Source organism: Mauremys mutica, chromosome 13, assembly GCF_020497125.1.
Source record: "Mauremys mutica isolate MM-2020 ecotype Southern chromosome 13, ASM2049712v1, whole genome shotgun sequence".
Lineage (NCBI taxonomy): Eukaryota > Metazoa > Chordata > Testudines > Geoemydidae > Mauremys > Mauremys mutica.
In genome coordinates, this window is record NC_059084.1 from 39153750 (window position 1) to 39171389 (window position 17640).

The following is a 17640-nucleotide window of genomic DNA, read 5'->3' on the forward strand; positions in this document are numbered from 1 at the left end:
CTGGGATATAGTTAGAGCTTGGGCCATAGTGTGCCCAGGATTCCCATTCCTACAGCTCATGGCTCCTTCCCTGAATCATGGGATCTCTATCTCTGACCCCTGGAGTTAGTGTCTTTCTACTCTTTTTTTCAAATAACTGGTGAGAGACTCTCTAACCTCCCATCCCCTTTGTCAGGTGACCCCTTTCAAAGTCAGACTGATCATGTGATCAAAGCCTTGCTCTACACTTAACCACACACCCAAGTAATATTGTTATGCCAAAAAACCTTTGGTAAGACATAGATATGTGGACAGATGAGAAGTTCTGTCTGCATAACTAACATTCTTCAGGAGGTGCTCTTCCTACACCAACAGAAAAACTCCTTCTGTCAGCATACGCTGTATGTAGACATGGGAGCTCACCCACAATGACTATGGCATAGCTGTAGCACCATAATGTAGACACCTCCTTCATCGGCAGAAGGGGATTTCCCATCACTGTAGTTAATCCACCTCCCAGAGAGGCAGTCACAAGCTTAATTGAATAATTGTTCTGTTGATCTAGCTGCATCTACACTGGGTGGAGGGTTTTATGTTAATCTAACTACAGCACTCAGGGCATGACATTTTTCACAGCCCTGAAAGACATAGCTAGGTCAATCTAACTTCCAAGTGTAGACAGGCCTCTGTAGTGCAGACACAATCTATGCCCCCTACCAGATGATTCATTGTTAGACACCATCACACCTCTGGAGTTCAGACTTGCAGTGTGGGTTTGCCCCTGGTGGCAGGGCTGTTGTGCCAGGGGGATTATGGCAGGGTGTTTCACCAGCATGCATTCCCCCTTACAACTGTGAATGTTATTGCAGGGCCCTTTCCTCATTTGCCTCCACCAGGCACCATTCGGGCCTGTTAGTGATCAATTCATTCTGTGAATTGCCCACCAGCCAGGACACTTTCTTCCCACCCTTCAAAGGGTGAAAAAACGAGTCCAGCAAAATACAAAGAAACATAAATTCTTCCGTCCTCCCTGGACCCAATCCTTGGCAAAATCTTCATTGGCCCTCCCACACTGTGGAATATTATTTGCTGATCTACTACAGAGCGCTTCCTCACAGGTCTTTTTTTCTAGAGGTCCAGCTCCTACCAAGTTGCTGACCCTCAGGGCTGTTTCCTAGAATCCTTCTCCCAGGCATGCTTCAGGAGTCTCTTCACCCATGCTGCCCTTCCACTATCAGGGCCAATACCAGGGTACAAACTTAGTCTGTAGAATTTACTGCTCCTGGCCTCTCTGACAGAGCCCCCTTTTCAGAAGAGAATGCAAAGCCCTAAACTCCCTCTCAGTCTCCTTACTTAGGAGAGACAATCAGGAATCTTAGACACTCATTCTCTTCCCTCTTACTCCCCGGAAGGGCTTCCTATATATTAGCCACCCCTCACTGGGTCTCATTTTTAATTAAGCCTGCTAAACCATTCTGGAACCACCAGGTGCATTAATTGCTCTCCAGGTCTCCTTAAGCTAGTGTGGAATTTATTCATCCGATCACAGCAAGTGCTCCATTGAATGCATGATCATCAAAGTTTAATGACCCTTTGTTGTGAGCCCTTCACTACCTCCAGTTTTGTATAAAAGAAATGTGTATTAAATGTATGAAAGATGAATGCTGAAAAGGTAGCAGAGTAACAGGAAGAGAAAGAAAGAAAGAAAGAAAGAAAGAAAGAAAGAAAGAAAGAAAGAAAGAAAGAAAGAAAGAAGTATGAAGTAAGGTTAAAAAGGGGTAACCCTGTTCTCAAGGACTAGGACTCAAATAAGAAACTATATCAGTTCATCTCTATTTTATTATATGCTAAAATTTATACTTTCACATTCTATGCCTGTTTCTCTAAGCTACTAGTTTAAGAACAGTGTTTCTCTAAGCTACTAGTTTAAGAATAGATTTTTTTAGGGACTCATTGACCTCCTTGTTTCTCAGGCTGTAGATGACAGGGTTGATCATGGGAGTCAGGACTGTGTAGAAGACAGCGAATATTTTGTGTAGGACCTTGGGCACGTTGGCTGTTGGAACTACATAGACAGTTAATACGGTCACATGCAAAACTGCAAGCACAATGAGGTGAGAGGAGCAGGTGGAAAAGGCCTTTTGCCTCCCGATGCTGGAAGGGATTCTCAGGATGGTGGTTATGATACAAATGTAGGATGTCAGAGTCAGAAGAAAGGGCACAAATGTCCCTATTACAGAGATAATAAATGTCAACAGTTCCAGAGTCTGGGTGTCGACACAGGACAGCTTTATCAAGGGTGAAAAATCGCAAAAGAAGTGGTCAATTTCTTTGGAATCACAGAACGTTAATTGGAAAACGAAAATATTTACTATGGTGGAGAGCAGAAAGCTACTTATCCAGGACCCTGCCACAAGCTGCCAACAAACCGTGCCATTCATCAGAGCAGCATAACGGAGTGGATTGCATATCGCTAAATACCGATCATAAGACATTGCCGTGAGCAGCAGATATTCTGTATTTGTCAGTATACCAAAGGAATATAATTGCACAATGCAGCCCTTAACAGAAATGGTTCTGTCCCCAGTCAGGAGACTGGCCAGCAGCTGGGGCAGGATGGCAGAGGTGTAGCAGATCTCCAGGCAGGACAAGTTCCCCAGTAAAAAGTACATGGGGATGTGAAGGTGCTGATTAGTCACAACTAGCACAACGAAGAGGATATTTCCGGCGACAGTCACAATGTAGATCACTAGAAACAGCAGGAAGAGAAGGGGCTGCAGTTCAGGGTCATTCCCGAATCCTAAGAGGATGAATTCCAGGATGGGCGTTTGGTTTCTTACTTCTGCTTTCTCCATAATATGTATCTAGAATCAGAAAACTATTAAATATTGATGGAGTACACACAGTCAGGCTGAGCTGTTGGTTATACTGGCAGAAACCTGGACTAGGTAACGTCATACCACTGCATCTCTCCACTGAAAATATGAAGTTGCCAAAAAAAACCAAAGGAAGACTCCTATCTTTGAGAAGTTGAGTTTCCAATATAGGTGAAACAAGAGCATGGAACCCTATTGAATTACAGAAATGTCCCATCTAACTCTCTTAAGCTCTCTTCAACTTTAAATCCTTTTAGGATGGGATTTTGAAATATCTTTATCATATCAGTGTCACATCAACAAATCTAGAAGACATAACAAAAAATCAATAGACTAGAAATGAGAGCTATTTAGAGTTCTATCACTAGTATGACTCCCCTGCAGCTGAGAGGTGTAATTCCCAGCTTGGGTAGACGTACATGCATTAGCTTTGATCAAGCTAGCAAGATAAAATAAGCAGTGAGAACACAGCAGCACATGCAGCCGTTTGGGATGGCCACCTGGGTATATACCTAGGATCTCAGATGGGATTAGGCTCTGGCAGCTAGTCTGTGCTGCCGAGGCTACACTGCTATTTTTAGCACAATAATTCAATCAAAGGTTGTGTGTGGTGGGTTTACCAGAACAAGGAATTACACCGTCTAGATGTAGTATAGATATTCCCCATAAGACAGATACTGAAACTCTAATGAGGTTGTGCTTTGTATGAAGGTCTAGCCTGCTGTCTTCTATCCTAGCAGATTCAAATTAAAATTTGCACTATTAGATAAGATGCAGCTGAGAAACAGACAATGACACAAACAAACCCTAAACACAGACCATGGGCTGTTTCCTGATCTCAGTTACACCAGGGTAAATTGCATCAGCTTCATGTGGATGTATGCAAGTGCAACTGAGATCAGAATCCAACACCATATAAAGAAATGAAAGTTAGATAAAAATGAAAACTCATTAAGAGAGAAATAAGAGAGTCATTTTTATCCAGAAGGGAGAATGTGCCTGGAGAAAAATGAAAAACTGGATAAAAAAAGGAAGCTATATACAGACAGAATGAGACAAAAATACAGAGAGAGAGAGAAACAGAGAGAGACAGAGAGAGAGAAATTGTTTCTTTCTCCAAATTTTATGAACAATAAAATACAGATATGTTTAAAGAGAAGTAGCAGATCCTTGCTGTTAAGTTAAAGAAAAGGTTTCAGAGCCAATAGGCCTGAAATCTTTTCTTTGCGTTTCCCCTACATACTTCTTGATATATTCTGCCATCTGATCTCTTCACTCACTGACTTATGATGTACCCACATGAACTATGTCTACACCAGGAGTGGCAAAGGTACATTAACACTAGTGCAACATAAATGTATGACAGAAAAATGGAAATCCAGAAAAACACACACAGAGAGAAGACAGACAATTTTTACGAGCACTAACTCACATGGTAAAAATAAAATGTACACACAAGGAGTCAATAACCTAGATACATTCATGGAGGTTAGGTCCATCAATGGCTATTAGCCAGGATGGGCAGGGACGGGGTCCCTAGCCTCTGTTTGCCAGAAGCTGGGAATGGATGACAGGGAATGGGTGACTTGATGATTACATGTTCTGTTCATTACCTCTGAAGCACCTGGCATTTGGCCACTGTTGGAAGATGGACCTTTGCTCTGACCTAGTATGGCCGTTCTTATGTTTTTACATTCTAAATCTGAGAGCCATTCATTGCTCTTTCCTGAGCATTTTTTGCTCTAACACTTCTACTTTCATTTACATTCCCCCTGGATTGAACAAGCAATCATATTCTTTCTGATACACTAGATGCCTGAGCAGGTATTTTTCTTTTCTAAATCAGATTATTTCATTTTAACTGTGCTGCTTTACGTCTCACACTGACAGTCTATTGCCAGCTGCGCCCTAACCATAACCCTTCCTTCAGATTTTCTGAGATAAGATCATAGTCTTTGCACTACATTTTCTAATCTCTTCTACTCTTGATAATCTTCAATTATCTCAGTAATTACTGGATTTTACAGTGCTCCTTGGAGTACTTTGTTGTTATTCCCTTTCATAGAAATTAATGTCTCTCCTGGTTGGTAATTTCTCGTTCTCCCTCGATAGTTCTGCTAGTGGGAATTTGCAAGGATTGCATAGAGGAAAGATAAAGTGTTCCCTCTAAGATGTGTGGCTGTACAACCGCGCAGGAGTGAATCAAGTGCCATGCACTGATTAGCAGAGCCTCCCAGGGTGGCATGTGTTCAGGTACCCTTTCCCCCACTGCTCTGCAGCCACAGTGCTCCTGCTCTTTGCCTTGGAGCCCATTGCAAACGACTCCCGGGACCCTGCTGCTTCCTGTACAGAGCAGGGAGGGCAGGGGGGACGTTGATGTCAGGATGTCCCTCTCCTCCACTCCCCGCTGCCCATGTACTCCATCTCCACAGAGCAGGAGAGCGGGGACAGGGGTCAGGAGCAGAGAGCTTCTGGTAGCTGCATCAGTCTCAGCTTTCTGGTGGGAGTGCCTTAAAAAGACAAAGCATGGTCTCTCATAGGCTTCTCCAGCAGCCAGCACACTCACACTCTGTGTCTCTCGCTAGCTCACTCACACACGCACTGTCTCTGTGTCTCTGACAGACACACACACATACTTTCTGTCTCTGACACACACTCTCTTTCTCACTCACACACACTGTCTGTGTCTCTCACACATACACACTGTGTCTCTCTCACACAGTCTGTTTCACACACACATACACACACTCTGACACACACCCTCACAGTCTCTGTGTCTCTCACACATACACATTGTGTCTCTCACACACACACAGTCTGTTTCACACACACACACACACACACATAGTCTCTTTCACACTTACCTTCCAACACATATTTGTATTGTTGTTGTGTTATTGCAGTTTTATGACTGGTCTATGCATTGCATAATTTTATTTCTCTCTTACATTTAAATTTAATTCTTTGAGTAGTTTGTATTAAAATGCCTAACCTGTCCTGGATGGAGTAATTATCCCTATGGTAACTTTTCAAAAATATATATTATATCTACGTTTTTGTTTTTGTTTTTACTGGTGGCACACATCACCTCTATATTGGTGCACATAACAAAATTCACTCTGCACATGGATAGAAAAAATTAAAGGGAACATTGATGTGAGGGAATATTCTGTGCATGTGGGATGGGAAAGGTGGAGGTGGATTGTTCTACTGTAAAATGTGAATAGAGTCTGCAATAGTTTATTTTGAATGGGCAGGGGAGACAGGGATCCGAGCCCATATCAGACGTGAGGAAAATATCTCTTGCCTTTTCCCTGTAAGGGGCCTGACACAAAACCTCTTGGACTCAATGACTGAGAGTCTTTCCCTTAACTACAAAGAACTTTGGATCTTGCTCATGATTATAATACAAGATGTTGGAGCATGTGAGCCATAGTTAGATAAAGAATGGTTTGGCTCCTAGTTTGTATCTACTAACAGGATGACAACTTATACGGTAGGGGGCTGGTGGGTGATGGGAAGTTGACTCATGGGGAAGTATTGATCTGATGCCATGAACAATCTAGTGCAACGGAGGCCATTCTCTCTTTGTATTGGTTGCAATATAGTTATTTTATCTTAATTTTGCAGAATAGTAGAGTAAATTGCTTCACTCACTGTGGTTCACTATAAAATATAGTCAAAAGACTAAATAACCAGTAATTATAATGGTACTGGAAAAAGAGAATGGGCAACAGGGGATGGATCACTTGCTGATTACCTCTTCCATTCATTCCTTCTGAAGCACCTTGCATTGGCCGCTGTCAAAAGACAGGCTAATGGGCTAAATGGAGCTTTGGTCTGACGCAGTATGGCCATTCTCATGTTCTAAATCTGAGAGCTATTCACTGCTCTTTCTTAAGCTTGCTTTGCTATAACCCATTTTTGATGGCTTACCCCAGGGGTGCTACATGGAACTGCAGTTCCATTGAGCCCTCTGACCTACCAGTCTGGGCTCCGTCTGACACTGTGCTGCTGTGGCAATTTGCAGACCTACTCCTGGTCCTACACTTCCTCCAGCTTTTTCACAGGGAGGGACACACCCAGCTGGTTTTGTATGACCAGCCACTTCATGAACCAACAGTACAGAAGCCACAAAATCCCCAGCCTAGGACCCCACAGCTGTACCACCCTGGCCTGGTCAAAACACTGACCAGTAGGAATTTGTTACCCGGTTTGCCCCTCTCCCTCAATATGAAGAGGAATATGCACACCTATGCTAAACGAGCTGAGATTTTTCCCAAGATATTTCCCTTAAAGGCACACTGGTTTATGTTAAACTATAAACCAGTTTAACTACAAAACACAGGTTTTAAGTGACTATAAGGGATAGGAAACAGATCAAAGCAGATTACCACCAAATAAACAAAAACACAAATTAAGAATAACACAGAGGTTAGATTGACTATGAATGAGCAGTTGCTAACCCTGACTGATGATACCAGCGCTCTTGGAGATTCTCAAGGCACAGGCTGCATTTGCTTTGCAGTTAAGATTTCTCAGGTCTCCATATACAGGCTAAAATCCCTCTAGCCTGGTTCAAGCACTTCCTCCACTTCAGTGTTTGTTCCTTAGGTCTTTGCAGGAGTCCTCCTGTGTGATGAGTGAAGAACTGTCGATATCACTCCCTGCCTTTTATAGCCTTAACATAGGGTGGGAACCTTTTGTTTCAAAACTTGGTGCCTGGATCAATGCGTGGAAAAGTACAGACCATCCCAAGATGGAGTTCAGAGTCATGTGGTCTGGTCACCTGCCCTTGTAGAGTCATAGCAACAATTACTTACAGGCTCTCTGGAGTGCTCTCAAGAAGGCTTATCAGCTGGGGGATAAGCTTCTCCTAAGTCCTATTGTTTTCCCTAATGGCTCATTACCCTGAATAGGCCCTTCCCAACCAGGTATGTAGACTGAAAGCATCTTGCCTAGTGGAAAGTACCAAGGTGTAACTACATTTGACATACAGATACATAGTCCATATTCATAACTTCAGATACAAAAATGACACATGCATAGAAATAGGATAATCATATTAAACAAATCACAACTTTTCCAATGACACCTCACATGACCCGTCTTGCACAAAATACACCACAATTATGCTCTAATCATAACATAATACTATCACTATGAAGGATATAGTGTGCAGTGTCACCCCATCAAACTTTATTTACTCCCCCCGCCTTGGATTGAACATGCAGTTATACTGGTTCTGACATGGTGGATGCCTGAATAGGCATTTCCTTGTTTCTAAACCAAATTATTCCATTTTTTCTGTGTTGATTTACCTTTCATACTGATAATCTATTGCACCCTAACCCTTTCTTCCGATTTCCTGAGATAAGTTTACAGTTTTTGCACTACATTATCCACTCGTCTGCTATTTATAGTCTTACATTATCTCAGTAACCTGAACTTTGGGTTCCTATCTGAATGTCAGGGTCCTATAGCGCTTCTTGGTGTATTTAGTTGATATTTCTTTTCACAGAAATTATGGTCTCTCCTGGGCGGTAATTTCTCCTTCATATGAGATGATGTAATCTCCCTTGATATTTCTGCTGGTGGGAATTTGAAATTATTGCACAGAGGAAAGTTAATATTTATATTTAGAAAGGAAAAACAATGGTACAAGGAAGTCTTATTACTAAATTCAAGGGGGAAGCTATGGAAAACAACTGATTCCAAAGGGAAAATAACAGACAGCAGAACTGTTGACCCAAAAGACAAAGCAATAAAAAAAAAAGAGAATGTCATTTCAAAGAAAATTAATGCAGAAGACCTTCTGATCTCAATGGAAATCTCTGTTCATCTGATGTATTTGATGAGTAGGTCTGCTAGAATAATAGCAAAAAAGGAACCAATGTCAATTCTATTTCATAGTAATAAGAAAATTAAATGCTCCCAAGTTAAAAAATACTTGGCTAAAGCTCCCGGGTCAGTCTGAGCTCTGGACCTGGAACTCCAAATGCAGGCCTAGTAGACCCTAAAACTGCCACATCAAAAAAAGTTCAAATCTCCTTGTTGACATGGCTGTGATTTTTTTTAGAAATCTAAGGGAGTTAGGCACCCAACTGCATTTGAATATCAAAGGGAGTTTGGCAGCTAACCTTTCTATGCTCCTTTGAAAATCTCTACTTAGATGCTTGATGACATAATTATCTCCCATCCTTCTAGTTTTTGCTGAAACAGCGAGGGGCTCCCTCTCCCACAGTGTGAGGGAATATTCTGTGTATGTGGGACGGGAAAGGTGGAGGGGGATTGCTGTCTTGTAAAACGTGAATGTAATCTGCGAGTGTTTGTTTTGAGAGTGGGCAGGGAAGACAAAGATCCTAGCCCATATCAAATGTGGAAAAAATATCTGTTGCCTCTGCCCCATATGCGTCCTTACACAAAACTCCTTCTAATCAATGACAGAGGACTTGTCTACACTGGCACTTTACAGCGCTGCAACTTTCTCACTCAAGGTGTGAAAAAACATACCCCTGAGCACAGAAAGTTTCAGTGCTGTAACGTGGCAGTGTAGACAGTGCAGCAGTGCTGGAAACCGGGCTCCCAGTGCTGGTAGCTATTCCCCTCTTGGAGGTGAGTTTTTTAAAGCACTGAGATAGCTCTCTCCCAGTGCTGGTGCCGCGACTACATGGCCACGTTAAAGTGTTGTCGTGGCAAAGCTGCCACGGCAGCGCTTTAACGTTGCCAGTGTAGACATGTCCTGAGAGTCTTTTAGTTAACTACAAAGACTTTGGGTCTGGCTCATCATTATAAGATGCAAGATATTGGAGAGTAAGCGATGTGGGATTCACTTCTGCGGCGCCTCCTGCTAGTCTCTGTCGGGAATTAGCTCACCCAGCTTCCGGAGTGCCCACTGCAGGCCAGTGATCCGCCTTACCGCTGGCCCCCATGTCCCTCCCAGGACCCTGGTGCCCCTTTCTCTGGGGTGCTGCCCCTCTGGCAGTAACCCCTCAGTCTCAGGGTCTCCCCACCCAGGAGAACCCCCCACTCCTTATCCCCACCTTGACTCAGTGTAAGGCTACTGCCAGTCACCAACTACCCCCCATTCCCTTGGGCAGACTGCAGTGTCTGCCACTCATCACTAGCAAGGGGGGTTTGGGCCTGCTGCCACTGTCTTGCCTTGGGCTGTCTCCTACAACCCCAGTACCTGTTTGGCCTTATACTAGGCCGCAGCTTGGGGGGTTTCCAGGATGGAGCTCCCTTGGCCGTTCCCCAGTCCTGCTCCACTCCCGGTACCTTGTCTCTAGCTCCCTACAGCCAGGCCTTTCTCCCTCTACAGCTGAAGACAGACTGTTTGGGGTGTGGCCGCAGCTCTGCCTGCTTCCCCAAATCAGCCCAGTGGCTGCTTTCTCCTGCCACAGCCCTTTCCTAGGGCTGTTTTAAGCCCCTCAGGGCAGGAGCGGGTGTCCACCCGCTACATGTATCATAGGAGCCATAGTGAGATAAAGAATGGTTTGGCCCCTATTTTGTGTCTACTAACAGGGTGACAACTAATACAGTAGGGGGTGGGTGGTGATGGGAAGTTGACTCATGGTAAAGTATTGCTCTGATGACATCCACAAACCAGTCCAAGAGCTACCAGTCTCTCTTTACCTATTTTGCAACCAAGACAATGTTACTTAGTGTTGATGAATTGTATAGTAAATCGCTTCACCCACTTTGATTCATTATCAAATATATTCAAAAGACCAAATAACCAATGCCAATCAAGTTTATTGCTTTAAACCAGTAATAATATAGAACAGAAAAAAGGTTCTGTATGATACCGATCTCTGGGAAGTGATCTCATACAGTCATGTTATATTCACCTTACGCAGAAGGTGTGCTCCCAAAGTTATACTCCTAAAGCCATTGTTTTATAGCTGCTCCGTTTACAAATAAAAGATGCTGCGTACATCATTTGAAACTAGTCAGCTTTATACCTTGTTTTTCTGGTAGCATGGTGTACCCCTTATCTCCTAGGTCTGAACGGATCCATTTCACGTACCAAAGAGCATGAAAGCACCTGCTAGGCCTGTAATAGGGCAGAACAAACATGAGTCTTGTCCTCTCAAAGTCATTCCAGTACAGGGCTATGAAAATCACTCCCTAGCTGTTGCTGTGGTAAAATTATCATCTATCTTGATCTGGACAACTGCCTAATCTTCTTCAGACAAAGCTGATTTCAGATAATGCAAGGCATTATGGGATACTTAGCATAAGAGAATAGAGGTATAGTTAAGGTGTAGGCCAATTTAGGCTATGGAATGGCTACACTATTTGTGTTTAATATTATTTATGCTTAATGTCCACTAACATATAGATGGTGTGGATAATACAGATTATTACCTATATCATCTAAGTGCCAATTGGGATTGTATTCATAAATATCATAAAACCTGTTCTTTAATGACATAAGATTAAAACTGAGTGAAAAAATTGATTTTTTTGTTTGTTTTTTGGGTTTTTTTGTTCAGTGATTTAATCCAAAAAGCCATGAAAAAAATTGGCTCTTTTGGAACCAACACTTGGCATTCACCCGGCAGATTTGTTGGGTCCTAATATTATGCTTATACAAAGCACAAAAAATCTTTTTATTTGGGAGAAGGCAACACGTCGCATTTATTGAGAATACAGCAGTTAGCATATGCTTTTCAGTCACACACACACAGACATACACAGTCTCCGTCAGTTGATGTTTATAGTTACCAGTCCAGAGTCTGGATCAATCTAGTGGCCAGCCACATTGGTCGCAGAGGGGATCCGGGCTCTGTCTGTCGCGATCCAATGCTCCTGGAGTAGTGGCAAGACAAACCCAAAGTCCTATGGCAAAGCATCCTGTTCTTATAATCCTTTTTCTCTGTTGAAGTCTATGGATTTTGCTGTGTCAATTTGTGACTGGTTACTCCTTAATCGGTGTTATTATCTGATGTTAACATTCCAAAGTGCCATTCTGTCCTTTTGATTTAATCAATTGTCTTGTCTTTAGGAGTGCCAGCCTCCTCCTCAGGGTCGTCAATCTGCCTTTCCTCAGTCATGGATGTGCATTGATGGTTCTCTGGCATCAATAAGGCTGTTCAATTTCTTCACTCCTCCTCCCCTGACCATCTGGCTCTGACAATGGCCTTCACACCTTATCTTTTCCTCATGAATGCACTCCTCATTCACACAAACAGTCTTTTACAGAGACCTTATACAAACAGCAGTGTTTCATGTTGAGCAAGAAAGGCAGTAGAAATTAAACCTCATTAAATCTTGTAATCAAAACAGTTCACACCGTGGCTCGGGCCTTCAGCATTTCTCTAATCTAATTAACATAGACACAATACATGATCCTGTCTTTTACTCACTAAACCTTAAAACAATTAAAACAATGATTAGAGGGAAGTTTATAATACATATAGGAAACAAGAGCCCATCTTTTATAATACAACTTATCCTAAAACAAAGGGTGACCATAATCAATCTGGTCTGTCCCTGCCTTAACATCAGTACAGACACTCATCAGATCCATTGCTACCAATTCCCCAGAGGGTAAGTCCTTTCTGCTATTCAAAAAGGGTGGCTGGCAGGATAAACTATGGCCTTTAATACAAATATATAATCCTACCCCTACACCACTACTGTAGACATGTGTGTATTAAGCTTTCATGGATCTCAGCAGGCTGCAGCATGGTTTCTTCTTTCTAACCCTTCATGGAAATGGAATGACATGGCCCAGTTGCCGTAGGCCCCAGGACCAGTGCTGATGCCCCAGATGCCCTAGTATGTCAAGCACACCCCATCCCAGAGATGGATGCATGTAGGTGCTGTGAGTTTATGGTTCACTTCTCCAGGGGCAGGTGAAGCAAACAGATTCACACGCTTTACAAAGATCTCTAAACACGAGATCACATGGGAAAGACACTGAGCTGGATAAGGCAATAGAAAACCTCCCTCAGTTCCCTCAACCATCTGGGATATTGTTAGAGCTTGGGCCATAGTCTGCCCAGGATTCCCATTCCTACAGCTCATGGCTCCTTCCATGAATCATGGGATCTCTATCCCTGACCCCTGGAGTTAGTGTCTTTCTACTCTTTTTTTCAAATAACTGGGGAGAGACTCTCTAACCGCCCATCCCCTTTGTCAGGTGACTCCTTCCAAAGTCAGACTGATCATGTGATCAAAGCCTTGCTCTACACTTAACCACACACCCAAGTAATATTGCTATGCCAAAAAACCTTTGGTAAGACATAGCTATGTGGACAGATGAGAACTTCTGTCTGCATAACTAACATCGTTCAGGAGGTGTTCTTCCTACACCAGCAGAAAAACTCCTTCTGTCAGCATACGCTGTATATAGACATGGGAACTCACCCACAATGGCTATGGCATAGCTGTAGCACCATAATGTAGACACTTCCTTCATTGGCAGAAGGGGATTTTCCATCAGTGTAGTTAATCCACCTCCCAGAGAGGCAGTCGCAAGCTTAATGGAATAATTATTCTGTTGATCTAGCTGCATCTACACTGGGGGGGGGAGAGGTTATGTTAATCTAACTACGGCACTCAGGGCATGACATTTTTCACAGCCCTGAAAGATATAGCTAGGTCAATCTAACTTCCAAGCGTAGACAGGCCTCTGTAGTGCAGACACAATCTATGCCTCCTACCAGATGATTCATTGTTAGACACCATTACATCTCTGGAGTTCAGACTTGTAGTGTGGGTTTGCCCCAGGTGGCAGGGCTGTTGTGCCAGAGGGATTATGGCAAGTTGTCTCACCCGCATGTATTCCCCCTTACAGCTGTGACTGTTATTGCAGAGCCCTTTCCTCATTTGCCTCCACCAGGCACCATTCGGGCCTGTTAGTGATCAATTCATTCTGTGAATTACCCACCAGCCAGGACACTTTCTTCCCACCCCTCAAAGGGTGAAACAAAGAGTCCAGAAAAATACAAAGAAATATAAATTCTTCCGTCCTCCCTGGACCCAATCCTTGGCAAAATCTTCACTGACCCTCCCAGACTGTGGAAAATTATTTGCTGATCTACTACAGAGCGCTTCCTCACAGGTCTTTTTTTCTAGAGGTCCAGCTCCTACCAAGTTGCTGACCCTCAGGACTGTTTCCTAGAATCCTTCTCCCAGGCATGCTTCAGGAGCCTCTTCACCCATGCTGCCCTTCCACCTTCAGGGCCAATACCAGGGTACAAACTTCGTCTGTAGAATTTACTGCTCCTGGCCTCTCTGACAGAGCCCCCTTTTCAGAAGAGAATGCAAAGCCCTAAACTCCCTCTCAGTCTCCTTACTTAGGAGAGAAAATCAGAAATCCTAGACACTCATTCTCTTCCCGCTTACTCCCCGGAAGGGCTTCCTATATATTAGCCACCCCTCACTGGGTCTCATCTTTAATTAAGACTGCTAAACCCTTCTGGAACCACCAGGTGCATTAATTGCTCTCCAGCTCTCCTTAAGCTAGTGTGGAATTGATTCATCCCATCACAGCAAGTGCTCCATTGAATGCATGATCATCAAAGTTTAATGACCCTTTGTTGTGAGCCCTTCACTACCTCCAGTTTTGTATAAAAGAAATGTGTATTAAATGTATGAAAGATGAATGCTCAAAAGGTAGCAGAGTAACAGGAAGAGAAAGAAAGAAAGAAAGAAAGAAGTAAGGTTAAAAAGAGGTAACCCTGTTCTCAAGGACTTGGACTCAAATAAGAAACTATATCAGTTCATCTCTATTTTATTATATGCTAAAATATATACTTTCACATTCTATGCCTGTTTCTCTAAGCTACTAGTTTAAGAACAGTGTTTCTCTAAGCTACTAGTTTAAGAATAGATTTTCTTAGGGACTCATTGACCTCCTTGTTTCTCAGGCTGTAGATGACAGGGTTGATCATGGGAGTCAGGACTGTGTAGAAGACAGAGAATATTTTGTGTAGGACCTTGGGGACGTTGGCTGTTGGAACTAAATAGACAATTAATACGGTCACATGCAAAACTGCAAGCACAATGAGGTGAGAGGAGCAGGTGGAAAAGGCCTTTTGCCTCCCGATGCTGGAAGGGATTCTCAGGATGGTGCTTATGATACAAATGTAGGATGTCAGTGTCAGAAGAAAGGGCACACATGTCGCTATTACAGAGATAATAAATGTCAACAGTTCCAGAGTCTGGGTGTCGACACAGGACAGCTTTATCACGGGTGAAAAATCGCAAAAGAAGTGGTCAATTTCTTTGGAATCACAGAACGTTAATTGGAAAAAGAAAATATTTACTATGGTGGAGAGCAGAAAGCTACTTATCCAGGACCCTGCCACAAGCTGCCAACAAACCGTGCCATTCATCAGAGCAGCATAACGGAGTGGATTGCATATCGCTAAATACCGACCATAAGACATTGCTGTGAGCAGCAGATATTCTGTAAGTGCCAGGATACCAAAGGAATATAATTGCACAATGCAGCCCTTAACAGAAATGGTTCTGTCCCCAGTCAGGAGACTGGCCAGCAGCCGGGGCAGGATGGCAGAGGTGTAGCAGATCTCCAGGAAGGACAAGTTCCCCAGTAAAAAGTACATGGGGATGTGAAGGTGCTGATTAGTCACAACTAGCACAATGAAGAGGATGTTTCCGGCGACAGTCACAATGTAGATCACTAGAAACAGCAGGAAGAGAAGGGGCTGCAGTTTAGGGTCATTCCCAAATCCTAAGAGGATGAATTCCACGATGGGCGTTTGGTTTCTTACTTCTGCTTTCTCCATAATATGTATCTAGAATCAGAAAACTATTAAATATTGATGGAGTACACACTGTCAGGCTGTGCTGTTTGTTATACTGGCAGAAACCTGGAGTAGGTAACCTCATACCACTGCATCTCTCCACTGAAAAAATGAAGTTGCCAAAAAAACCAGAGGAAGACTCCTATCCTTAAGAGGTTGAGCTTCCAATATAGGTGAAACAAGAGCATGGAACCCTATTGAATTACGGAAATGTCCCATCTAACTCCCTGTAGCAGGGTGGATTCCCTGCTCCGGGGTTTTAAGGAGCCTGCTACTCTCAAGCTGGGCTGATTGGGGAAGTAGCTGCAGCTGGGCCACACCCCAATCAGGCCACAGCTGGCCCCTATAAAAGGCTATGAGCCAGGAGCCCAGGCAGTCTCTCTCTGCCTTCAGAGGGAGATGGGCCTGGCTGCTGGAAACTAGAGAGAAGGTACCTGAGTGAAGCAGGGCTGGGGGAAGGCTGAGGAGCTGGGGAGCTCCAGCCTGGAAAGCCCCAGGCTGCAGCCTAGCTATAGGCCAAAGGTACTGTGGGTTGCAGAGGGCAGCCCAGGGGTAGGACAAAGCAGCAGGTCCAAACCCTCCTTGCCAGGGATGAGTTGGCTGAGACTGCAGTCTGCCCCAGAGTGTGGGGCTAGACAATGACTGGCAGTAGCCATACACTGAGGCAAGGTGGGGATAGAAGGTGGGGGTTCCCTGGGGAGGGGGAAACCCAGTTATAGGTTAAAGAGGCACCGGGGTCCTGGGAAGGACTCGGGCCAGTAGCAAACAGGTGGATCACCGGCCTGCAGAGGGCGCTCCGGGCTGGAATAGAGCTAATTCCCCAGAGCAACCAGCAGGAGGTGCCGCGGGGGTGAGTCAACCTGTTACATGTGGTGGAGAATGCGGGCACCAGCGGTCCACCCCTGATACAAGGGGCCAGGGTAAGGACTATGGGACTATTGCCTGGACATTGAGACGGTGGAGAAACTGAGGCAGGGGATGATGGATCCCTGTTACGCGGGGGTCTTCTATGCAGAGGCCCCAGATGCAGTCTCTGGTTGGGCCCCGGTGTCGGTGACCCAGAGGAAGGGGACTGACCACTTCCAGGGGATCCAGGAGGCCCACCAGGACGTGTGGGAGGTGCAGGAGGCCCTCCAGGAACAGTTGGGCCAGCTGGTACGGGAACAGCGGGCCCTGGTAAACATCCTCAGGACGGAGTTCCAGAGGCGTGGTGGAGACAGACGGGAGAGGCGGCGAGCTGGGACCAGGAGGCCTGCGGCTGAGCGCCGGACATGTTATGCCTGTTTATGGCAAGGACATGTAAAGAGGGACTGTCCCTACTGGGTTGGAAGCAAGGTGCCTCACCCAGAGAAGGGGCAGCGGCAGGTCCCTCGGGCAGTCCGCCGGGTGAGGGAACCCAGGCAGCTGCCAGCATGTTGGACTTGTTGGCAGACGGGCCACTTTTGGAGGGAATGTCCAGGCCCAGAGGGTTTGCGGCAGGGCAGCCCAGGGAAGGCTAGGCCCGTGAAGGGACAGAGGAGGCCCAAGGCAGTGAGGAGGCAAGGAGCCTGCTGGGGCTGCCAGAAGCCGGGCCACATTAGGAGGCACTGCCCCCTCAAGAGAGTTGAGGGTCGGCTAAGGGAGGTGTCTGGAGGTCCGGAAGGGGCCATGCTGGATCCAGAAAAGGTGACATCGGTGGAGGTGGCAATTGTGGTGACCCCGCAGGAGGCTGGGACCCAGACCATCACCCCACAAGTCTTGGAGAGAGGGACCCAGATGGAGTGGGCCCCGCAGGAGGCTGGAGCGCAGGAGAGACTGGTCCAAGAGACAAAATGGACCCAGGTGGTTATGGGACAGGCCACCAAGGAAACCCAGACCCTGAGGGAAGAGGGCCTGGGGGACTCAAACCTACGGGCAAGGCTTGAGGCTGCAGAGCGGGCCCTCCGTGAGTCTGAAGTGAGTGGAGTGGAACTCGCTAAAGACTATGCAGCGGTCGTAGAGGAGGAGGTCCGCTTGAGAAAGCT

At 45.0% G+C, this 17640-nt stretch overlaps 2 protein-coding genes across 2 annotated transcripts; both read right to left on the minus strand.

The window, feature by feature from the left end:
- Window positions 1–1892: 1892 nt before the first annotated feature.
- On the minus strand, window positions 1893–2834 carry LOC123348392 (olfactory receptor 5V1-like). Its single transcript, XM_044985911.1, has one exon. It carries the CDS (start codon window positions 2832–2834, stop codon window positions 1893–1895), a length of 942 nt encoding a protein of 313 aa, XP_044841846.1.
- An 11843-nt stretch (window positions 2835–14677) lies between these two features.
- Window positions 14678–15619, minus strand: LOC123348393 (olfactory receptor 5V1-like). The gene has a single exon (XM_044985913.1). The coding sequence runs from the start codon at window positions 15617–15619 to the stop codon at window positions 14678–14680; it is 942 nt and encodes a 313-aa protein (XP_044841848.1).
- Between the last annotated feature and the right edge of the window lie 2021 nt (window positions 15620–17640).